This window comes from Panulirus ornatus, chromosome 56 (genome assembly GCF_036320965.1).
Source record: "Panulirus ornatus isolate Po-2019 chromosome 56, ASM3632096v1, whole genome shotgun sequence".
NCBI lineage: Eukaryota > Metazoa > Arthropoda > Malacostraca > Decapoda > Palinuridae > Panulirus > Panulirus ornatus.
In genome coordinates, this window is record NC_092279.1 from 12,473,859 (window position 1) to 12,500,160 (window position 26,302).

Sequence of the window (26,302 nt, forward strand, 5' to 3'; positions counted from 1 at the left end):
TGGGCACATGGAGAGAATGAGTGGGGAAAGACTGACCAAGAGGATATATGTGTCGGAGGTGGAGGGAACGAGGAGAAGAGGGAGACCAAATTGGAGGTGGAAAGATGGAGTGAAAAAGATTTTGTGTGATCGGGGCCTGAACATGCAGGATGGTGAAAGGAGGGCAAGGAATAGAGTGAATTGGAGCGATGTGGTATACCGGGGTTGACGTGCTGTCAGAGGATTGAAGCAAGGCATGTGAAGCGTCTGGGGTAAACCATGGAAAGCTGTGTAGGTATGTATATTTGCGTGTGTGGACGTATGTATATACATGTGTATAGGGGGGGGGGGGCCATTTCTTTCGTCTGTTTCCTTGCGCTACCTCGCAAACGCGGGAGACAGCAACAAAGTATAATAATAATAATAATAATTCTTTGTGTATTCAATAATAGAAGATTCAATGATATTTGTTGTGGTAATAAAGTTAGAGTTAATAACTGAGATGGTATTACTCCAGTCAATATAATGATGATGGTTTTTAACGTGATTAAACAAGGCATTTGATTCTTGTCCCGTTCTTATACTACATTTATGCTGCTTAAGTCTAACAGAAAGATCCTGACCAGTCTGCCCAAAATAAAATTTATCACAATTTCCACATGGCACTTTATAAATGCATCCAAGAGAATTTTCTGGTGAATTCCTGATTAAGATATTTCCAGCACATCCATCCTCCTGCGCACAACTCTATAAGTATTTTTGTTGCTGAAGGTAACATTTACATTAAAGGATTTAAGCAACGTGGGAAGTAAAGTAAAATTATTATTAAAAGGGAGAACTAAAAGATTCTTGGTGTCAATGGGAGGTTTGGGCTCAACTCTATAAAATGATTTCTTTGCTAACTTAAGGGATTTATCAATGAAAGATCTAGGGTACTTTAGCTTAGATCCAAGAGAATATATCTTCTCAAACTCATCATCAATAAACTCTGGACTGCAAATAAGTAATGCCCAAGGAACATAGATTGAAATGATGATAATTTAACTCTGTCATGTTGAGATGAGTAAAAATGGATATATGAGCATACACTGGTAGGTTTTCTGTATATGCTAAACTTAAACTTGTTTCCTTGCCTATGGATCATGCAATCTAAAGATGGTAACATACCATTATTTTCATTTTCTACTGTAAATTTGATGGAAGGTACTAAATTGTTAAGTAAGGGGAGAAATATTTGTAAATTTTCATTTGTTGGCCAAACACAAAGAACATCATCCACATACCTAAACCAAACTGCATTAGAAGGTAAGCTATCCTTTAGTAATTTTGTTTCAAAAAATTCCATATAAAAATTACTTAGTACAGGTGAAAGAGGGTTACCCATTGCCATACTTAGTTTTCCCACATTTTAACAGAAATTTAATTAAGAAATCTAATTCATGCATTCCTTCATTTATGTTTATTGTGCTGTTAACTTTGTTAAGAGAGGATTCAGTGATAACCTTTTCTAAATGTGACACACAATGGTAAAATTTATTTTTGACTAACCCAATTCACTGAATTTCAATCAAATGCAATTTCATAACATTGAATTTCATTGCAAGGGTGACTTTTGTTAGCTAGGATTATTAATGTATGTTTTGATCTTTGTGATGACTGATTAAATGAATCTTTTAATATCAGAGTAACCTCAATAACCTAAGAAACCAACTGATGATAAGCCTAATCTTGAAAGTATCAAAGGTGTTGCTCTGAACATTTCCTGGGAACAATAATTCTATGCATCAATAATGTTGGTGATCAGGAAATATTTTGTACAGTCCAGATTAACTCGGTGACCTCTAAGTTTTAATCCATTTCCTTTTGTTGGTAATGTTGGCACTACTGTTAAAAAATGTTCAATATGGATGTTGTTGAATCTTTGAGTACTTTGCACATGTTATCTAATTTGCTGCAGAGAAGCCTCTGCTTAGAGAGAACAGGTTTAATTCTCATAGTCTCTCCTCACGTGGTTTGTTACGCAATTAAGAAATAAATTTAGTTGCTTTTTGCTGCACTGCTTTCATTATGAGAATATTCTTACAAATGTGGGGGGCCCAAAACTGCACTGCATATTTGAGGTGTAGTATAACTAGACTTAGGAATAGTGGCAATATCACATCTTACTTTTGTAAGTAAAGTTTCTGTTAATAAATCCTAATATCTTATTTGCTTTCTTAGCAGCTACATTGCAGACTAGGAGCGTCCTTTATCTTGTGGCCCATCAGTTCATTATCAAATATTTAGTTCAGGTTCCCTACTTGTATAAGCTGACATCTATTGATGTTACATGGCATTTGCCATTTACTAATCCATTCAGTGATTTTATCTAGATCCTCTTGTAATCTTAGTCTATCTTCTTTGGTTAATTAGGCACTGTTGATGTTTGTGCCATCCACAAATTTTCAACCTAGGCTGCTTACCCCTATGTCAGTATCATTAATATAGATTTTATGAAATATAGCCCCAAGTATGGATCCCTGAGGGACTTCACCAGTAACTGGTGACCATGGTGACAATTTCCCATTCATTACGACTCTCTGCTTCCTATCACATAACCAGTTTTCTATCTAATTTCCTATGCAACCAGTAATCCCTGAGACCCATACTTTGTGTATCAATCTAATGTGGGGGACTTTGATGAATGCTTTCTGGAAGTCCAGATGTATTATACCTATTGCTCTTGTCTTGTAGTTGGTGCTGAATAATCTATGATAAAATTCAAGAAGGTTTGTCCATCTGGTACACACCTGTGGCAGGGAAGCCAGGGGTGAGGAGGTCACCCTGCAGTCTGAGAGAGCCTAGCCGTATAGCACCTGCAGGAGCATACACAGAGGCCGGATATGTACCAGAGGAGTTAAAGGGTGCCACTTCTGCTGGGTCTGTGTACAGGATAACCCCTTTGGCTCCACGTTCCTCAGCAAATCTAACCTTCAAGGGAGGAAACATCAATAAGTCTAACATAAAAGGCTACAATTTCAATCTGTCTGTGAAGTTAGTGCAAACCTGGAATCCCTGAGCAGATACAATTCTAAGTCTAAAAAAATGTAGTAGGGACAGTATATATATATGTGTGTGTGTGTGTGTGTGTGTGTGTGTGAGAGAGAAAGAGAGAGAGGAGAGTTTGTTGTGAAAGAACAAGTGAAGACAGTAAGGAAGGGAAAGAAGTGGGGGGAGTGTGTGAGGGAAGAAATGAATGACATAAAGGTAGTTAGGTATGGTGTACTGTTCATATGACTACGCTAATGATGTTAAGATACTTCAACCTTCTTTGATATATATATATTCATTTATTATACTTTGTCGCTGTCTCCCGCATTAGCAAGGTAGCACAAGGAAACAGACAAAAGAATGGCCCAACCCACCCACATACACATGTATATACATACACATCCACACATGCACATATACATACCTATACATCTCAACATATACATTTATATACACAGACATATATACATATGTACACATGTACATAATTCATACTGTCTGCCTTTATTCATTCCCATCGCCACCTTGTCACACATGAAATAACATCCCCTTCCCCCTCATGTGTGCGAGGTAGCGCTAGGAAAAGACAACAAAGGCCCCATTCGTTCACTCTCAGTCTCTAGCTGTCATGTAATAATGCACCAAAACCACAGCTCCCTTTCCACGTCAAGGCCCCACAGAACTTTCCATGGTTTACTCCAGACGCTTCACATGCCCTGGTTCAATCCATTGACAGCACATCGACCCGGTATACCATATCGTTCCAATTCACTCTATTCCTTGCACGCCTTTCCCCCTCATGCATGTTCAGGCCCCGATCATTCAAAATCTGTTTCACTCCATCTTTCCACCTCCAATTTGGTCTCCCACTTCTCCTCATTCCCGCCACCTCTGACACATATATCCTCTTGGTCAATCTTTCCTCACTCATTCTCTCCATGTGACCAAACCATTTCAAAACACCCTCTTCTGCTCTCTCAACCACACTCTTTTTATTACCACACATCTCTCTAACCCTATTATTACTTACTCGATCAAACCACCTCACACCACATATTGTCCTCAAACATCTCATTTTCAGCACATCCACCCTCCTCCGCACAACTCTATCCATAGGCCACACCTCACAACCATACAACATTGTTGGAACCACTATTCCTTCAAACATACCCATTTTTGCTTTCCGAGATAATGTTTTCGACTTCCACACATTTTTCAAGGCTCCCAGAATTTTCACCCCCTCCCCCACCATATGATTTACTTCCGCTTCCATGGTTCCATCCGCTACCAAATCCACTCCCAGATATCTAAAACACTTCACTTCCTCCAGTTTTTCTCCATTCAAACTTACCTCCCAGTTGACTTGACCCTCAACCCTACTGTACCTAATAACCTTGCTTTTATTCACATTTACTCTTAACTTTCTTCTTTCACACACTTTACCAAACTTAGTCACCAGCTTCTGCAGTTTCTCACAAGAATCAGCCACCAGCGCTGTATCATCAGCGAACAACAACTGACTCACTTCCCAAGCTCTCTCATCCACAACAGACTGCATACTTGCCCCTCTTTCCAAAACTCTTGCATTCACCTCCCTAACAACCCCATCCATAAACAAATTAAACAACAATGGAGACATCACACACCCCTGCCGCAAACCTACATTCACTGAGAAACAATTACTTTCCTCTCTTCCTACACGTACACATGCCTTACATCCTCGATAAAAACTTTTCACTGCTTCTAACAACTTGCCTCCCACACCATATATTCTTAATACCTTCCACTGAGCATCTCTATCAACTCAATCATATGCCTTCTCCAGATCCATAAATGCTACATACAAATCCATTTGCTTTTCTAAATATTTCTCACATACATTCTTCAAAGAAAACACCTGATCCACACATCCTCTACCACTTCTGAAACCACACTGCTCTTCCCCAATCTGATGCTCTGTACATGCCTTCACCCTCTCAATCAAAACCCTCACATATAATTTCCCAGGAATACTCAACAAACTTATACCTCTGTAATTTGAGCACTCACCTTTGTCCCCTTTGCCTTTGTACAAACGCACAATGCAAGTATTCCGCCAGTCCTCAGGCACCTCACCATGAATCATACATACATTAAATAACCTTACCAACCAGTCAACAATACAGTCACCCCCCTTTTTAATAAATTCCATTTCAATACCATCTAAACCCGCTGCCTTGCCGGCTTTCATCTTCCGCAAAGCTTTTATATATATATATATATATATATATATATATATATATATATATATATATATATATATATATATATATATATATTTTTTTTTTTTTTATACTTTGTCGCTGTCTCCCGCGTTTGCGAGGTAGCGCAAGGAAACAGACGAAAGAAATGGCCCAACCCCCCCCCCCCATACACATGTATATACATACGTCCACACACGCAAATATACATACCTACACAGCTTTCCATGGTTTACCCCAGACGCTTCACATGCCTTGATTCAATCCACTGACAGCACGTCAACCCCGGTATACCACATCGCTCCAATTCACTCTATTCCTTGCCCTCCTTTCACCCTCCTGCATGTTCAGGCCCCGATCACACAAAATCTTTTTCACTCCATCTTTCTACCTCCACTTTGGTCTCCCTCTTCTCCTTGCTCCCTCTTGTTATCACCTCCCCATTTGCGCCCTTCACTGAAGTTCCCATTTGCTCCCTTGTCTTACGCACTTTATTTACCTCCTTCCAGAACATCTTTTTATTCTCCCTAAAATTTAATGATACTCTCTCACCCCAACTCTCATTTGCCCTTTTTTTCACCTCTTGCACCTTTCTCTTGACCTCCTGTCTCTTTCTTTTATACATCTCCCACTCAATTGCATTTTTTCCCTGCAAAAATCGTCCAAATGCCTCTCTCTTCTCTTTCACTAATACTCTTACTTCTTCATCCCACCACTCACTACCCTTTCTAATCAACCCACCTCCCACTCTTCTCATGCCACAAGCATCTTTTGCGCAATCCATCAGATTCCCTAAATACATCCCATTCCTCCCCCACTCCCCTTGCTTCCATTGTTCTCACCTTTTTCCATTCTGTACTCAGTCTCTCCTGGTACTTCCTCACACAGGTCTCCTCAAGCTCACTTACTCTCACCACCCTCTTCACCCCAACATTCACTCTTCTTTTCTGAAAACCCATACAAATCTTCACCTTAGCCTCCACAAGATAATGATCAGACATCCCTCCAGTTGCACCTCTCAGCACATTAACATAAAAAAGTCTCTCTTTCGCACGCCTGTCAATTAACACGTAATCCAATAACGCTCTCTGGCCATCTCTCCTACTTACATAAGTATACTTATGTATATCTCGCTTTTTAAACCAGGTATTCCCAATCATCAGTCCTTTTTCAGCACATAAATCTACAAGCTCTTCACCATTTCCATTTACAACACTGAACACCCCATGTATACCAATTATTCCCTCAACTGCCACATTACTCACCTTTGCATTCAAATCACCCATCACTATGACCCGGTCTCGTGCATCAAAACCACTAACACACTCATTCAGCTGCTCCCAAAACACTTGCCTCTCTTGATCTTTCTTCTCATGCCCAGGTGCATATGCACCAATAATCAATATATATATATATATATATTTTATTTTTATTACTTTTTTTATTATACTTTGTCGCTGTCTCCCGCGTTTGCGAGGTAGCGCAAGGAAACAGACGAAAGAAATGGCCCAACCCCCCCCCCATACACATGTATATACATACGTCCACACACGCAAATATACATACCTACACAGCTTTCCATGGTTTACCCCAGACGCTTCACATGCCTTGCTTCAATCCACTGACAGCACGTCAACCCCGGTATACCACATCGCTCCAATTCACTCTATTCCTTGCCCTCCTTTCACCCTCCTGCATGTTCAGGCCCCGATCACACAAAATCTTTTTCACTCCATCTTTCCACCTCCAATTTGGTCTCCCTCTTCTCCTTGTTCCCTCCACCTAAAACACATATATCCTCTTGGTCAATCTTTCCTCACTCATCCTCTCCATGTGCCCAAACCACTTCAAAACATCCTCTTCTGCTCTCTCAACCACGCTCTTTTTATTTCCACACATCTCTCTTACCCTTACGTTACTCACTCGATCAAACCACCTCACACCACACATTGTCCTCAAACATCTCATTTCCAGCACATCCATCCTCCTGCGCAAAACTCTATCCATAGCCCACGCCTCGCAACCATACAACATTGTTGGAACCACTATTCCTTCAAACATATCCATTTTTGCTTTCCGAGATAATGTTCTCGACTTCCACACATTCTTCAAGGCTCCCAGGATTTTCGCCCCCTCCCCCACCCTATGATCCACTTCCGCTTCCATGGTTCCATCCGCTGCTAGATCCACTCCCAGATATCTAAAACACTTCACTTCCTACAGTTTTTCTCCATTCAAACTCACCTCCCAATTGACTTGACCCTCAACCCTACTGTACCTAATAACCTTGCTCTTATTCACATTTACTCTTAACTTTCTTCTTCCACACACTTTTCCAAACTCAGTCACCAGCTTCTGCAGTTTCTCACATGAATCAGCCACCAGCGCTGTATCATCAGCGAACAACAACTGACTCACTTCCCAAGCTCTCTCATCCCCAACAGACTTCATACTTGCCCCTCTTTCCAAAACTCTTGCATTTACCTCCCTAACGACCCCATCCATAAACAAATTAAACAACCATGGAGACATCACACACCCCTGCCGCAAACCTACATTCACTGAGAACCAATCACTTTCCTCTCTTCCTACACGTACACATGCCTTACATCCTCGATAAAAACTTTTCACTGCTTCTAACAACTTTCCTCCCACACCATATATTCTTAATACCTTCCACAGAGCATCTCTATCAACTCTATCATATGCCTTCTCCAGATCCATAAATGCTACATGCAAATCCATTTGCTTTTCTAAGTATTTCTCACATACATTCTTCAAAGCAAACACCTGATCCACACATCCTCTACCACTTCTGAAACCACACTGCTCTTCCCCAATCTGATGCTCTGTACATGCCTTCACCCTCTCAATCAATACCCTCCCATATAATTTACCAGGAATACTCAACAAACTTATACCTCTGTAATTTGAGCACTCACTCTTATCCCCTTTGCCTTTGTACAATGGCACTATGCACGCATTCCGCCAATCCTCAGGCACCTCATCATGAGTCATACATACATTAAATAACCTTACCAACCAGTCAACAATACAGTCACCCCCTTTTTTAATAAATTCCACTGCAATACCATCCAAACCTGCTGCCTTGCCGGCTTTCATCTTCCGCAAAGCTTTCACTAGTGATATATATATATATATATATATATATATATATATATATATATATATATATATATATATATATATATATATATATGTATATATATATATATATATATATATATATATATATATATATATATATATATATATATATATATATATGCCGGCAAGGCAGCAGGTTTGGATGGTATTGCAGTGGAGTTTATTAAAAAAGGGGGTGACTGTATTGTTGATTGGTTGGTAAGGTTATTTAATGTATGTATGATTCATGGTGAGGTGCCTGAGGATTGGCGGAATGCGTGCATAGTGCCATTGTACAAAGGCAAAGGGGATACGAGTGAGTGCTCAAATTACAGAGGTATAAGTTTGCTGAGTATTCCTAGTAAATTATATGGGAGGGTATTGATTGAGAGGGTGAAGGCATGTACAGAGCATCAGATTGGGGATGAGCAGTGTGGTTTCAGAAGTGGTAGAACATGTGTGGATCAGGTGTTTGCTTTGAAGAATATATGTGAGAAATACTTAGAAAAGCAAATGGATTTGTATGTAGCATTTATGGATCTGGAGAAGGCATATGATAAAGTTGATAGAGATGCTCTGTGGAAGGTATTAAGAATATATGGTGTGGGAGGCAAGTTGTTAGAAGCAGTGAAAAGTTTTTATCGAGGATGTAAGGCATGTGTACGTGTAGGAAGAGAGGAAAGTGATTGGTTCTCAGTGAATGTAGGTTTGCGGCAGGGATGTGTGATGTCTCCATGGTTGTTTAATTTGTTTATGGATGGGGTTGTTAGGGAGGTGAATGCAAGAGTTTTGGAAAGAGGGGCAAGTATGAAATCTGTTGTGGATGAGAGAGCTTGGGAAGTGAGTCAGTTGTTCGCTGATGATACAGCGCTGGTGGCTGATTCATGTGAGAAACTGCAGAAGCTGGTGACTGAGTTTGGTAAAGTGTGTGAAAGAAGAAAGTTAAGAGTAAATGTGAATAAGAGCAAGGTTATTAGGTACAGTAGGGTTGAGGGTCAAGTCAATTGGGAGGTAAGTTTGAATGGAGAAAAACTGGAGGAAGTGAAGTGTTTTAGATATCTGGGAGTGGATCTGGCAGCGGATGGAACCATGGAAGTGGAAGTGAATCATAGGGTGGGGGAGGGGGCAAAAATCCTGGGAGCCTTGAAGAATGTGTGGAAGTCAAGAACATTATCTCGGAAAGCAAAAATGGGTATGTTTGAAGGAATAGTGGTGCCAACAATGTTGTATGGTTGCGAGGTGTGGGCTATGGATAGAGTTGTGCGCAGGAGGGTGGATGTGCTGGAAATGAGATGTTTGAGGACAATGTGTGGTGTGAGGTGGTTTGATCGAGTAAGTAATGTAAGGGTAAGAGAGATGTGTGGAAATAAAAAGAGCAGGGTTGAGAGAGCAGAAGAGGGTGTTTTGAAATGGTTTGGGCACATGGAGAGAATGAGTGAGGAAAGATTGACAAAGAGGATATATGTGTCGGGGGTGGAGGGAACGAGGAGAAGTGGGATACCAAATTGGAGGTGGAAAGATGGAGTGAAAAAGATTTTGTGTGATCGGGGCCTGAACATGCAGGAGGGTGAAAGGCGGGCAAGGAATAGAGTGAATTGGATCGATGTGGTATACCGGGGTTGACGTGCTGTCAGTGGATTGAATCAGGGCATGTGAAGCGTCTGGGGTAAACCATGGAAAGTTGTGTGGGGCCTGGATGTGGAAAGGGAGCTGTGGTTTCGGGCATTATTGCGTGGCAGCTAGAGACTGAGTGTGAATGAATGGTGCCTTGGTTGTCTTTTCCTAGTGATACCTCGCACACATGAGGGGGGAGGGGGAAGGTATTCCTTGTGTGGCGAGGTGGCGATGGGAGTGAATGGGGGCAGACAGTGTGAAATGTGTGCATGGGTATATATGTATGTGTCTGTGTATGTATATATATGTGTACATTGAGATGTATAGGTAAGTATATTTGCGTGTGTGGACGTGTGTGTGTGTACATTGTGTATGGGGGTGGGTTGGGCCATTTCTTTCGTCTGTGTCCTTGCGGTACCACGCAAACGCGGGAGACAGTGACAAAGCAAAAAAAAAAAAAAAAAAAATATATATATATATATATATATATATATATATATATATATATATAGTGCATAGTGCCATTGTACAAAGGCAAAGGGGATACGAGTGAGTGCTCAAATTACAGAGGTATAAGTTTGTTGAGTATTCCTGGTAAATTATATGGGAGGGTATTGATTGAGAGGGTGAAGGCATGTACAGAGCATCAGATTGGGGAAGAGCAGTGTGGTTTCAGAAGTGGTAGAGGATGTGTGGATCAGGTGTTTGCTTTGAAGAATGTATGTGAGAAATACTTAGGAAAGCAAATGGATTTGTATGTAGCATTTATGGATCTGGAGAAGGCATATGATAGAGTTGATAGAGATGCTCTGTGGAAGGTATTAAGAATATATGGTGTGGGAGGAAAGTTGTTAGAAGCAGTGAAAAGTTTTTATCGAGGATGTAAGGCATGTGTACGTGTACGAAGAGAAAGTGATTGGTTCTCAGTGAATGTAGGTTTGCGGCAGGGGTGTGTGATGTCTCCATGGTTGTTTAATTTGTTTATGGATGGGGGAGGTAAATGCAAGAGTTTTGGAAAGAGGGGCAAGTATGAAGTCTGTTGGGGATGAGAGAGCTTGGGAAGTGAGTCAGTTGTTGTTCGCTGATGATACAGCGCTGGTGGCTGATTCATGTGAGAAACTGCAGAAGCTGGTGACTGAGTTTGGTAAAGTGTGTGGAAGAAGAAAGTTAAGAGTAAATGTGAATAAGAGCAAGGCTATTAGGTACAGTAGGGTTGAGGGTCAAGTCAATTGGGAGGTGAGTTTGAATGGAGAAAAACTGGAGGAAGTGAAGTGTTTTAGATATCTGGGAGTGGATCTGGCAGCGGATGGAGCCATGGAAGCGGAAGTGGATCATAGGGTGGGGGAGGGGGCGAAAATTCTGGGGGCCTTGAAGAATGTGTGGAAGTCCAGAACATTATCTCGGAAAGCAAAAATGGGTATGTTTGAAGGAATAGTGGTTCCAACAATGTTGTATGGTTGCGAGGCGTGGGCTATAGATAGAGTTGTGCGCAGGAGGATGGATGTGCTGGAAATGAGATGTTTGAGGACAATGTGTGGTGTGAGGTGGTTTGATCGAGTGAGTAACGTAAGGGTAAGAGAGATGTGTGGAAATAAAAAGAGCGTGGTTGAGAGAGCAGAAGAGGGTGTTTTGAAGTGATTTGGGCAAATGGAGAGAATGAGTGAGGAAAGATTGACCAAGAGGATATATGTGTCGGAGGTGGAGGGAACGAGGAGAAGAGGGAGACCAAATTGGAGGTGGAAAGATGTAGTGAAAAAGATTTTGTGTGATCGGGGCCTGAACATGCAGGAGGGTGAAAGGAGGGCAAGGAATAGAGTGAATTGGAGCGATGTGGTATACCGGGGTTGACGTGCTGTCAGTGGATTGAATCAAGGCATGTGAAGCGTCTGGGGTAAACCATGGAAAGCTGTGTAGGTATGTATATTTGCGTGTGTGGACGTATGTATATACATGTGTATGGGGGGGGTTGGGCCATTTCTTTCGTCTGTTTCCTTGCGCTACCTCGCAAACGCGGGAGACAGCGACAAAGTATAATAATAAAAAATAATAATAATAAATATATATATATATATATATATATATATATATATATATATATATATATATATATATATATAGATGCTTTCTGGAAGGTATTAAGAATATATGGTGTGGTAGGCAAGTTGTTAGAAGCAGTGAAAAGTTTTTATCTAGGATGCAAGGCATGTGTACGTGTAGGAAGAGAGGAAAGTGAGTGGTTCTCAGTGAATGTAGGTTTGCGGCAGGGGTGTGTGATGTCTCCATGGTTGTTTAATTTGTTTATGGATGGGGTTGTTAGGGAGGTGAATGCAAGAGTTTTGGAAAGAGGGGCAAGTATGAAGTCTGTTGTGGATGAGAGAGCTTGGGAAGTGAGTCAGTTGTTGTTCGCTGATGATACAGCGCTGGTGGCTGATTCATGTGAGAAACTGCAGAAGCTGGTGACTGAGTTTGGTAAAGTTTGTGAGAGAAGAAAGTTAAGAGTAAATGTGAATAAGAGCAAAGATTTTAGGTACAGTAGGGTTGAGGGTCAAGTCAATTGGGAGGTAAGTTTGAATGGATAAAAACTGGAGGAAGTAAAGTGTTTTAGATATCTGGGAGTGGATCTGGCAGCAGATGGAACCATGAAAGCGGAAGTGGATCATACGGTGGGGGAGGGGGCGAAAATCCTGGAGCCTTGAAGAATGTGTGGAAGTCGAGAACATTATCTCGGAAAGCAAAAATGGGTATGTTTGAAGGAATAGTGGTTCCAACAATGTTGTATGGTTGCGAGGCGTGGGCTATGGATAGAGTTGTGCGCAGGAGGGTGGATGTGCTGGAAATGAGATGTTTGAGGACAATGTGTGGTGTGAGGTGGTTTGATCGAGTGAGTAACGTAAGGGTAAGAGAGATGTGTGGAAATAAAAAGAGCGTGGTTGAGAGAGCAGAAGAGGGTGTTTTGAAATGGTTTGGGCACATGGAGAGAATGAGTGAGGAAAGATTGACCAAGAGGATATATGTGTCGGAGGTGGTGGGAACGAGGAGAAGTGGGAGACCAAATTGGAGGTGGAAAGATGGAGTGAAAAAGATTTTGCGTGATCGGGGTTTGAACATGCAGGAGGGTGAAAGGAGGGCAAGGAATTGAGTGAATTGGATCGATGTGGTATACCGGGGTTGATGTGCTGTCAGTGGATTGAATCAGGGCATGTGAAGTGTCTGGGGTAAACCATGGAAAGCTGTGTAGGTATGTATATTTGCGTGTGTGGACGTGTATGTATATACATGTGTATTGGGGTGGGCTGGGCCATTTCTTTCGTCTGTTTCCTTGAGCTACCTCGCAAATGCGGGAGACAGCAAGAAAGCAAAAAAAAAAAAAAAAATATATATATATATATATATATATATATATATATATATATATATATATATTTTTTTTTTTTTTTTTTTTTTTTTATACTTTGTCGCTGTCTCCCGCGTTTGCAAGGTAGCGCAAGGAAACAGACGAAAGAAATGGCCCAACCCCCCCCATACACATGTACATACGTCCACACACGCAAATATACATACCTACACAGCTTTCCATGGTTTACCCCAGACGCTTCACATGCCTTGATTCAATCCACTGACAGCACGTCAACCCCTGTATACCACATCGCTCCAATTCACTCTGTTCCTTGCCCTCCTTTCACCCTCCTGCATGTTCAGGCCCCGATCACACAAAATCTTTTTCACTCCATCTTTCCACCTCCAATTTGGTCTCCCTCTTCTCCTCGTTCCCTCCACCTCCGACACATATATCCTCTTGGTCAATCTTTCCCCACTCATTCTCTCCATGTGCCCAAACCACCCCAAAACACCCTCTCCTGCTCTCTCAACCACGCTCTTTTTATTTCCACACATCTCTCTTACCCTTACGTTACTTACTCGATCAAACCACCTCACACCACACATTGTCCTCAAACATCTCATTTCCAGCACATCCATCCTCCTGCGCACATCTCTATCCATAGCCCACGCCTCGCAACCATACAACATTGTTGGAACCACTATTCCTTCAAACATACCCATTTTTGCTTTCCGAGATAATGTTCTCGACTTCCACACATTTTTCAAGGCTCCCAAAATTTTCGCCCCCTCCCCCACCCTATGATCCACTTCCGCCTCCATGGTTCCATCCGCTGACAGATCCACTCCCAGATATCCAAAACACTTCACTTCCTCCAGTTTTTCTCCATTCAAACTCACCTCCCAATTGACTTGGCCCTCACCCCTACTGTACCTAATAACCTTGCTCTTATTCACATTTACTCTTAACTTTCTTCTTCCACACACTTTACCAAACTCAGTCACCAGCTTCTGCAGTTTCTCACATGAATCAGCCACCAGCGCTGCATCATCAGCGAACAACAACTGACTCACTTCCCAAGCTCTCTCATCCCCAACAGACTTCATACTTGCCCCTCTTTCCAGGACTCTTGCATTTACCTCCCTAACAACCCCATCCATAACCAAATCAAACAACCATGGAGACATCACACACCCCTGCCGCAAACCTACATTCACTGAGAACCAATCACTTTCCTCTCTTCCTACACGTACACATGCCTTACATCCTCGATAAAAACTTTTCACTGCTTCTAACAACTTGCCTCCCACACCATATATTCTTAATACCTTCCACAGAGCATCTCTATCAACTCTATCATATGCCTTCTCCAGATCCATAAATGCTACATACAAATCCATTGGCTTTTCTAAGTATTTCTCACATACATTCTTCAAAGCAAACACCTGATCCACACATCCTCTACCACTTCTGAAACCGCACTGCTCTTCCCCAATCTGATGCTCTGTACATGCCCTCACCCTCTCAAACGCGGGAGACAGCGACAAAGTATAATAAAAAATATAAAAATATATATATTTATATATATATATATTCCCTTTTAGTCGCCTTCTACGACACGCAGGGAATACGTGAGAAGTATTCTTTCTCCCCTATCCCCAGGGATAATATATATATAATATATATATATATATATATTTTTTTTTTTTATACTTTGTCGCTGTCTCCCGCGTTTGCGAGGTAGCGCAAGGAAACAGACGAAAGAAATGGCCCAACCCCCCCCCCATACACATGTATATACATACATCCACACACGCAAATATACATACCTACACAGCTTTCCATGGTTTACCCCAGACGCTTCACATGCCTTGATTCAATCCACTGACAGCACGTCAACCCCGGTATACCACATCGCTCCAATTCACTCTATTCCTTGCCCTCCTTTCACCCTCCTGCATGTTCAGGCCCCGATCACACAGAATCTTTTTCACTCCATCTTTCCACCTCCAATTTGGTCTCCCTCTTCTCCTCGTTTCCTCCACCTCCGACACATATATCCTCTTGGTCAATCTTTCCTCACTCATTCTCTCCATGTGCCCAAACCACTTCAAAACACCCTCTTCTGCTCTCTCAACCACGCTCTTTTTATTTCCACACATCTCTCTTACCCTTACGTTACTCACTCGATCAAACCACCTCACACCACACATTGTCCTCAAACATCTCATTTCCAGCACATCCATCCTCCTGCGCACAACTCTATCCATAGCCCACGCCTCGCAACCATACAACATTGTTGGAACCACTATTCCTTCAAACATACCCATTTTTGCTTTCCGAGATAATGTTCTCGACTCCCACACATTCTTCAAGGCCCCCAGAATATATATATATATATATATATATATATATATAAATATATATATATATATATATATATATATATATATATATATATATTCTGGGGGCCTTGAAGAATGTGTGGGAGTCGAGAACATTATCTCGGAAAGCAAAAATGGGTATGTTTGAAGGAATAGTGGTTCCAACAATGTTGGAATGTGTTTTGAAATGGTTTGGGCACATGGAGAGAATGAGTGAGGAGAGATTGACCAAGAGGATATATGTGTCGGAGGTGGAGGGAACGAGGAGAAGAGGGAGACCAAATTGGAGGTGGAAAGATGGAGTGAAAAAGATTTTGTGTGATCGGGGCCTGAACATGCAGGAGGGTGAAAGGAGGGCAAGAAATAGAGTGAATTGGAGTCATGTGGTATACAGGGGTTGACGTGCTGTCAGTGGATTGAAGCAAGGCATGTGAAGCGTCTGGGGTAAACCATGGAAAGCTGTGTAGGTATGTATATTTGCGTGTGTGGACGTGTGTATGTACATGTGTATGGGGGGGGGGTTGGGCCATTTCTTTCGTCTGTTTCCTTGCGCTACCTCGCAAACGCGGGAGACAGCGACAAAGTATAAAAAAAAAAAAAAAAAAAAATATATATATATATATATATATATATATATATATATATATATATATATATATATATATATATATATATATATATTTATATTTATTTATTATTATATATATATATATATATATATATATATATATATATATATATATATATATATATATATATATATATATTTATATTTATTTATTATATATATATATATATATATATATATATATATATATATATATATATATATATATATATATATATATCCCTGGGGATAGGGGATTAAGAATACTTCCCACGTATTCCCTGCGTGTCGTAGAAGGCGACTAAAAGGGGAGGGAGCGGGGGACTGGAAATCCTCCCCTCTCGTTTTTTTTCTAAATTTTCCAAAAGAAGGAACAGAGGGGGCCAGGTGAGGATATTCAAAAAAAAGGCCCAGTCCTCTGTTCTTAACGCTACCTCGCTAATGCGGGAAATGGCGAATAGTTTAAAAGAAAGAAATATATATCATTTTTTTATTTTGCTTTGTCGCTGTCTCCCTCGTCTGCGAGATACCGCAAGGAAACAGACGAAAGAAATGACCCAACCCACCCCCATACACAATGTATATACATACACGTCCACACACGCAAATATACATATCTATACATCTCAATGTACACATATATATACACACACAGACACATACCTATATACCCATGCACACAATTCACACTGTCTGCCTTTATTCATTCCCATCGCCACCTCGCCACACATGGAATACCATCCCCCTCTCCCCTCATGTGTGCGAGGTAGCACTAGGAAAAGACAACAAAGGCCCCATTCGTTCACACTCAGTCTCTAGCTGTCACGCAATAATGCCCGAAACCACAGCTCCCTTTCCACATCCAGGCCCCACAAAACTTTCCATGGTTTACCCCAGACGCTTCACATGCCCTGATTCAATCCACTGACAGCACGTCAACCCCGCTATACCACATCGATCCAATTCACTCTATTCCTTGCCCTCCTTTCACCCTCCTGCATGTTCAGGCAACGATCACACAAAATCTTTTCCACTCCATCTTTCCACCTCCAATTTGGTCTCCCACTTCTCCTCATTCCCTCCACCTCTGACACATATATCCTCTTGGTCAATCTTTCCTCACTCATTCTCTCCATGTGCCCAAACCATTTCAAAACACCCTCTTCTGCTCTCTCAACTCAATCAAACCACCTCACACCACACATTGTCCTCAAACATCTCATTTCCAGCACATCCACCCTCCTGCCCACAATTCTATCCATAGCCCACGCCTCGCAACCATACAACATTGTTGGAACCACTATTCCTTCAAACATACCCATTTTTGCTTTCCGAGATAATCTTCTTGACTTCCACACATTCTTCAAGACTCCCAGGATTTTCGCCCCCTCCCCCACCCTATGATTCACTTCCGCTTCCACGGTTCCATCCGCTGCCAGATCCACTCCCAGATATCTAAAACACATTACTTCCTCCAGTTTTTCTCCATTCAAACTTACCTCCCTATTGACTTGACCCTCAACCCTACTGTACCTAATAACCTTGCTCTTATTCACATTTACTCTTAACTTTCTTCTTTCACACACTTTACCAAACTTAGTCACCAGCTTCTGCAGTTTCTCACATGAACCACCCACCAGCGCTGTATCATCAGCGAACAACAACTGACTCACTTCCCAAGCTCTCTCATCCCTAACAGACTTCATACTTGCCCCTCTTTCCAAGACTCTTGCATTTACCTCCCTAACAACCCCATCCATAAACAAATTAAACAACCATGGAGACATCACACACCCCTGCCGCAATATATATATATATATATATATATATATATATATATATATATATATATTCTTTTTATTTAATTATATATAGTGAGCAGTCTAAAGTTTTTCTGCCTACTTGGTCTTATCGTATTTCCCTCACTCCAAAAATCCTCCATCTCACCCCAGAACATCTCACTCCACTCCCATCTTTTTTCATAATAAAATGAAATCTCTCAGCTTTCTCATTTGCATCACTGTATAAATCTCCCACCATACCTGCTTAGTGTCAGTCCTAACATCTCGCATCATACCTACTTTGTTCCCCTGAAAGAGCTTGCCATAGCGGAAGATGACGATGGAGCCCTTCACAGATATGTTTTTCTTGTCCAGGTACTGGAAGTCTTGGTAGGAACCATAATTGGCATACACCACTCTGTCGCTCTGTTGGAGAGGGAGACAGATCAGGTAGGCTGTAAGCATTCAGTCAGGGAGGCCAGCATGTTCAGTCAGGGAGGTGTGCAGGGAAGTTAACTCATTCAGTCAAGGAGGCCAGCCTGTTCATCAAATAGGTTAACATATTCACTCAGTGTGGTTCACACATTCAACTAGGGAGACCAGCATGTTCATCTATAGGGAGGACATTTAGGCCTGTGTGATATGCTCATGCAAGAACACCATCATAAGTAGTCAAAAGAGCTGTGATATGTTATGTATGATTAAGAAATGCAGAATTTTGTAGCCAGGAGGTTCTAATACACCACCATTAAGCTGATATCAACACATGTGAGTACCTGGTGGAAAGATACTCATTGAGACTGATGTCACAGAGGAAGTCAATAATGATCATCACTGCAGAAAGGTTAACTTCTCTCACCCATGCTTATTAAGTCTTGAAAAGCTTGCATTCTTCTATCACAAAACATTAATGATTTCTAACTGTTTTCATCACTACTGTCTATCGTCTTGTACAACTGTCACAGTTTCACAAGTTATGACATAACATGAGGTTATTAATCTCATACAGGCCTCCTTGGCATCTCTTCATAAACTGACCACTTAGGCTGCATCATTTGATTATTACAGGTATACTGCCACTATAAGCATTAGTGGCTACATATTTTGTTACAAGGCTGAGCAGACCAAATCAAGAATCTCTGCCATATATGCCACAGCCACAATAAACAGATGAAAAGAAGACATATTGGAGGCAGTGAATGGGATAAAACTTGCAAGTTCAAAACCTGGTATTTTTTCAAGACTTTCCTGTTGACTAGTATTGCAAGCACTGTTGAAAGTTACTTCAAAAGTAATCTTTCATTAATAATTTTTTTTCCATCTACAACAATCAAGACAAGTTCCTCATTTACAGTTAAATACAGGTCTTATATGTTAATGCTGTGATTAGGGTTTTCAATGAAATGTATTAGGACACAATTAATCAAGTTTAGGTAAGGCTTGTGACCAGAGATACTGGAAAGGGATTCTCCCTTTTAAGATACTAGTATGTTAAACTGCCATTATGAATTAATGATTTCCATTACAGATTCCTCCTAGCTGGTCATAAAGTCTTTTGTCTGTCTGGTGTCTGTGTGCCAGTCTGTTAAATCATCCTAGTCATACATTTTCTTATAAAGCTTATCTGTAATTTCCACAAAAATACATTGATTTATCAACAGCAACAATATTTCTACAGCATTGTTTTAAGGTCTGCTTTTACTTACAAAAGACAGCAACACTTACTATATTCTCTATCATTTTATACAGAATGTACCCTAAAATTGTATATGTGGCAAGATCTCTACGTTCAATACCTATCCAAAATTCAGCAATTCATCATGCAATTGCCTCTAACACTCAAAATTTGTTTTGAATATCACATGCATTAAAATACATTCTACTAAATCACTGAAAATTGTTGTGAGAAGACTTATGGAAGGGGACAGGCCTATACACACAGGCTGTGTACTTTGACTAAAATGCATGCTTTTATGTACTCACTGGGATGTGAGCCAAAACATGCAGCATCCAATTCATGCAAATGAAGCCTATCCTTCCTAGATATATCAGGCTGAATATATAAAAGCTGCTGCAAAGATTATGAGCTCATGAGACACATGACTGGGCCTATCCTCTAGTTCAAAAATGACAAATACAACAAAATTGTGAATAATTATAACCTGAATACTGTTTATGTAAACATAAAAAGGGAAATGAGACACAAAGATTATCACCAAATGATCAGTGACACAGATACAAAATGCAATATATGAAGTGCTACAAGCTGGCTGGATTTTCACTTTATGACAGAATAAAAGTATATGAAAAATTGTAAAGAATATGTTTACTGACAAATATAGAAGCGAAAATATAGAAAATCATAAATGGCTGATATCCTTTAATTGCATTTACAATATGTGAAAATTGTGAATTACTGCCATGCCCTATTCTTTCACAGTAGAAAAACTGCAAAGAAGCATATAAGTAACAACTGGTTGATTGTTTGCTATTACCTAATTAACCAATCATGGGAAAAAGCTGAAGCTGACTCAATAAATCATTTACCCACCAACACCATTTCTCTTCCGGAGAAGGCATTGAAGGCGAAGATTCTCTCCTGTCCTTCCTGAGGGAAACCATCCACTGGAGGCTGTTTGTATGATAACCGGAAGGTCTCATTGCCTGTAGAGTCTAGGATGGAAATCTATCAAAGACAGAAAACGTCATTGTAAAATCACTTCTCAGACCAGTACATAATTTCCTGCATCAAAAGCGCAGTTTTAAGCACCGTTATTTGGGCGGTGTTAGCTGCCCCATCTTTCCCAGGTTAAAGCTTACTGTACTCCTCCATGCAAGCAGTTCTTCAGAATGCAGTTGTCTTGGTCAGTATATGAAAAGTGACCTCAGAAACTGTGTAAGATTTCTTAAAAACTGATAATTGCTGATAAGAAGTTTAACATAAAACTGATATCTGATAAAAAAGAAAAGTAGAAATCACATGCAAAGAAAGATCTCAATGGAGGAGTGGAGACAGCTTGAGGCACAGGAAATAAGAAAGTTAATCAAACTATTTTTTTCCTTTTCATCAACGGGTCATATAAAGCCTTCAGGCGTCAGCCAGCCTCTGGATATGATGAGGAAACTAACAAGTTTCAAAGCTGAAAACTATTTATTGATTTAGTGAATGATACCAATTCTTTCACTACAGCATTCATCAATATTTTGGAATCAATTAATAAGCATATGTGGGATGCTCAAAAACATTATAATTTTGCATTTCTCTGACTCATGAAGTACCCGAAACACTTATTATCATTCAGTGTATTTCCTTACAACACACATACATACACACACGCACACACGCAGAGAAAAATAAAGATGTCTAAAAGTAAAGAAGCGTCAGTATGTGCGTGACAAAGATAAAGGTATAAAAGAGCAAAGGAATGAGTAGAGTATAAGTGAATGAGAAAGGAGGAACAGAGAAACTTTGAAAAGAATATAGTTGACAAGGCAAGAGACAATTCAAAAACTTTACAATAACATTATCAGGAGAAAACTGTCAGTTAAAGAGCACCTAATTAGGTAAAAGAATTCAGAGATAAGAGTTACAGGGGATGATGCAAGGATATGTGGGGAACCAAATGATAAGTTCAAAAGCATGTTCAAATAGGAAGACACTATATCCTCAACCAAGGTGGGATGAAAAGGGAAAACACTAAAATATCAAGAAAGATATAACCAAAATATTGAAGGGTCTTGAACCATATAAGGCTTATGGTCCAGATGAAATTACCCTGCAGGTGCTGCAGATTTATGTTGATACACTTCACAAACTACATGAAATATTGCTCAAGATTTCACTGTAGAAATATGGTGTCAGGGGCTAGGAAGAAAGCAAATGCTTTACCTATCTTTAAGAAAGGACACAGTGAACTGCAGACTCATCTTCCTAAGGAATGTGGTCTGTAAAGTACTGTAAATGATAATCAGGAAGCATATGGATACCTTCTTGCAGTGGAAAAAGTATGTAAGTGACAGACAAGATTTTAGGGAAAGGAGGTCACGAGCAACAAACAACTTAAACCATCATGAGAAAGACCTCCATTTTAGATGAGAAACAATGCTAGGTGGATTTTCTATGTCTAGACTGGCAGAAACTATCTGACATGGGAAGCTGGTAAGGAAGGTCGACCTTCAGGCTGCAATAATGGAGAGACTCCTTCGATGGTTTGATTATCTTATTTAAAAGGAATAAAGGGTACATATCAGGGCATGTGAAGTGTCTGGGGTAAACCATGGAAAGCTGTGTAGGTTATGTATATTTGCGTGTGTGGACGTATGTATATACATGTGTATGGGGGTGGGTTGGGCCATTTCTTTCGTCTGTTTCCTTGTGCTACCTCGCAAACGCGGGAGACAGCGACAAAAAAAAAAAAAAAAATCAGAAAAGTCTTTCTAAATGGGCTGAGTGAAGTGCTACAGGTGTCCAATGTGGGACCTTGCTCTTCTTAATTTATGTAAATGAACTGCTAGAAGGAATGGACTCCTACCTGAATGTGTTGGCTGATGATGTCAAAGATATGAAGGTGTTAAAAGGATGAAGACTGCATTAACTTACAAGAGGACATAGACAACTCCTAAAGTCTGTATATTACATGTTGGATGAAATTCAACCACAGTATATGTGAAGTAATAAGGACAGGACACACTAAAAGGCATTGATATGAATACCATCTAACAGGATATAAGCTGCAGGAACCAGTGTATGAGAGGGACCTGGAAGTTGACAAAATCCTAATTCTGTTGCCACACTCTCATCTTAGGAGAACAGTAAAGGAGACAACTGTTTGCTGGCAAATATTAAAATAGGAGCCAAGTTTATGGATAAAAAAATATCTAACGAACCGTTTATATCCTATGTTTTGCTAAAACTAAAATACGCTTCTCAGAAGCACAACAAACAAACAGAAAAGTTCCAGAAGAAGGCAACAACGATGGTCTCAAGAGATGAGATATAGGGAAATGTTAGAGGCCTCAAATTTCTCCCCCATCAAAAAGAAGAGGAAAGGGTAACCTAATCATAACTGGCAAGTTTTTAAATCAGTTTGATGAAAACAGTGAACAATTCCTCAAGAGATGCAAGCATAAAACAAAAATAAGCTGTAACAAGAAATTAAGCAAGACACTTTATAGAAAAGATGTAAAGAAGGAATTTTAGAGTGTAGCAGGAGAACAGAGTAAACTGAGTGATTAGATGGTGAATGTGGACAGCATACAAAATTTCAAAATGTATGACCTTAAAGAGAGTTCAAGACATGGGGTCTGATAAGTGTAGACCTTCCTAGGATTACAGAACAAATGTGTATTATACAATAAGTACTCATACATGCACTCACACACATGTATTAAGTGATACATATGTGCATATGTTACACCTGACTCCAGTACAGTGTATACCCACCCTGTTGGGTATCTTCGGGTGGGGGTTGGCCAGCAGTACGTTGTATTTCAGGCGCGTGACATTGAGTCCATAGAAACTCCAAGCTGTCTCTATGGCGATGGACAATTCCTGGTCAATGGCTGACCCAGCAGAGTGAGGGATGTGGGTCAAATGCCTGAAAAGGAGAGTCTGGAAAGTGATCCTACTCAAAAAAACAATCTCCATCCTCTCTATGTATGATCTACATTTAAGATAAGGAAAGGCTGTAGTCTAACAGGCTTGTTAGAATGCGGTAAATGTACTTAATGTCATCCATCATACATCTATACTAATGCTGTCTAAGGAACTCTTTATAAACATCTGATGGTAACACAGAAGGAAACATAAAACACAAAAACAAGAAACAAAGTGAGATATAGGGTGGTAATCTACTACATAAAACACAAGATAAAATAGCACTTAAAAGGCAAAACAATGAAGTTCATTTGATAAGCAAATTTTGGGTTTTGAAAATTCCATATTCAGAATTAAGTCAGTGGGGTCATAAACCCACATATGACTAATATCCTGGTATGTGACAGATATCATCAAATAATAGTGCATTATAATGTTGCAGGAAAAGAGGATCCAGGAGCAAGGAAAGGGGGCTGGGGGTTGAGATTACCTGAACAGGTAGGATTAGATGTGTGTAAATAATTATATATACCAAACATTTTTTTTTTATTATTATTATCATCATTTTGCTTTGTCACTGTCTCCCGCGCCTGCGAGGTAGCGCAAGGAAACAGATGAAAGAAATGGCCCAACGCACCCCCACACACATGCACACACACACACACACATCCACACACACAAACATATACACCACACATCCCAACGTACACACATATAAACACACTCAGACACACACATATATACACATGCACACAATTCACACTGTCTGCCCCTACTCACCCCCATCGCCACCCCGCCACACACAGAATAACATCCCCCTACCCCCTCATGTGTGCGAGGTAGCACCAGGAAAAGGGCTCCATTCGCTCACACTCAGTCTCCAGCTGTCATGCAATAATGCCCGAAACCACAGCTCCCTTTCCACATCCAGGCACCACACAACTTTCCACAGTTTACCCCAGGCACTTCACATGCCCTGATTCAATCCATTGACAGCACGTTGACCCCGGTATACCACATCGATCCAATTCACTCTGTTCCTTGCCTGCCTTTCACCCTCCTGCATGTTCAGGCCCCAATCACTTAAAATCTTTTTCACTCCATCTTTCCACCTCCAATTTGGTCTCCCACTTCTCCTCGTTCCCTCCACCTCCGACACATATATCCTCTTGGTCAATCTTTCCTCACTCATTCTCTCCATGTGCCCAAACCATTTCAAAACACCCTCTTCTGCTCTCTCAACCACGCTCTTTTTATTTCCACACATCTCTCTTACCCTTACATTACTTACTCGATCAAACCACCTCACACCACATATTGTCCTCAAACATCTCATTTCCAGTACATCCATCCTCCTGCGCACAACTCTATCCATAGCCCATGCCTCACAACCATACAACATTGTTGGAACCACTATTCCTTCAAACATACCCATTTTTGCTTTCCGAGATAATGTTCTCAACTTCCACACATTCTTCAAGGCTCCCAGGATTTTCGCCCCCTCCCCCACCCTATGATCTACTTCCGCTTCCATGGTTCCATCCACTGCCAGATCCACTCCCAGGTATCTAAAACACTTTACTTCCTCCAGTTTTTCTCCATTCAAACTTACCTCCCAATTGACTTGACCCTCAACCCTACTGTACCTAATTACCTTGCTCTTATTCACATTTACTCTTAACTTTCTTCTTTCACACACTTTACCAAAGTCAGTCACCAGCTTCTGCAGTTTCTCACATAAATCAGCCACCAGTGCTGTATTATCAGCGAACAACAACTGACTCACTTCCCAAGCTCTCTCATCCACAACAGACTTCATACTTGCCCCTCTTTCCAAAACTCTTGCATTCACCTCCCTAACTACCCCATCCATAAACAAATTAAACAACCATGGAGACATCACACACCCCTGCCGCAAACCTACATTCACTGAGAACCAATCACTTTCCTCTCTTCCTACACGTGCACATGCCTTACATCCTCGATAAAAACTTTTCACTGCTTCTAACAATTTGCCTCCCACACCATATATTCTTAATACCTTCCACAGAGCATCTCTATCAACTCTATCATATGCCTTCTCCAGATCCATAAATGCTACATACAAATCCATTTGCTTTTCTAAGTATTTCTCACATACATTCTTCAAAGCAAACACCTGATCCACACATCCTCTACCACTTCTGAAACCACACTGCTCTTCCCCAATCTGATGCTCTGTACATGCCTTCACCCTCTCAATCAATACCCTCCCATATAATTTACCAGGAATACTCAACAAACTTATACCTCTGTAATTTGAGCACTCACTCTTATCCCCTTTGCCTTTGTACAATGGCACTATGCACGCATTCCGCCAATCCTCAGGCACCTCACTATGAATCATACATACATTAAATAACCTTACCAACCAGTCAACAATACAGTCACCCCTTTTTTAATAAATTCCTCTGCAATACCATCCAAACCTGCTGCCTTGCCGGCTTTCATCTTCCGCAAAGCTTTTACTACCTCTTCTCTGTTTACCAAATCATTTTCCCTAACCCTCTCACTTTGCACACCACCTCGACCAAAACACCCTATA

The 26,302-nt window shown here is 40.7% G+C and overlaps 1 protein-coding gene across 6 annotated transcripts in view; it reads right to left on the reverse strand.

The window, feature by feature from the left end:
• The window catches only part of LOC139765896 (N-acetylated-alpha-linked acidic dipeptidase 2-like), a 119,633-nt gene that overhangs the window by 87,597 nt on the left and 5,734 nt on the right, over positions 1–26,302 (reverse strand). For all 6 annotated transcript variants that reach the window (XM_071693832.1, XM_071693828.1, XM_071693831.1 and 3 more), the window contains exons 3-6: positions 23,566–23,719; positions 20,674–20,808; positions 18,423–18,548; positions 2,769–2,949 (exon numbers count right to left, since the gene is read on the reverse strand). In XM_071693832.1, the coding sequence (XP_071549933.1) occupies positions 2,769–2,949; positions 18,423–18,548; positions 20,674–20,808; positions 23,566–23,719 (596 nt within the window). The remainder of the gene's footprint in view (positions 1–2,768; positions 2,950–18,422; positions 18,549–20,673; positions 20,809–23,565; positions 23,720–26,302) is intronic.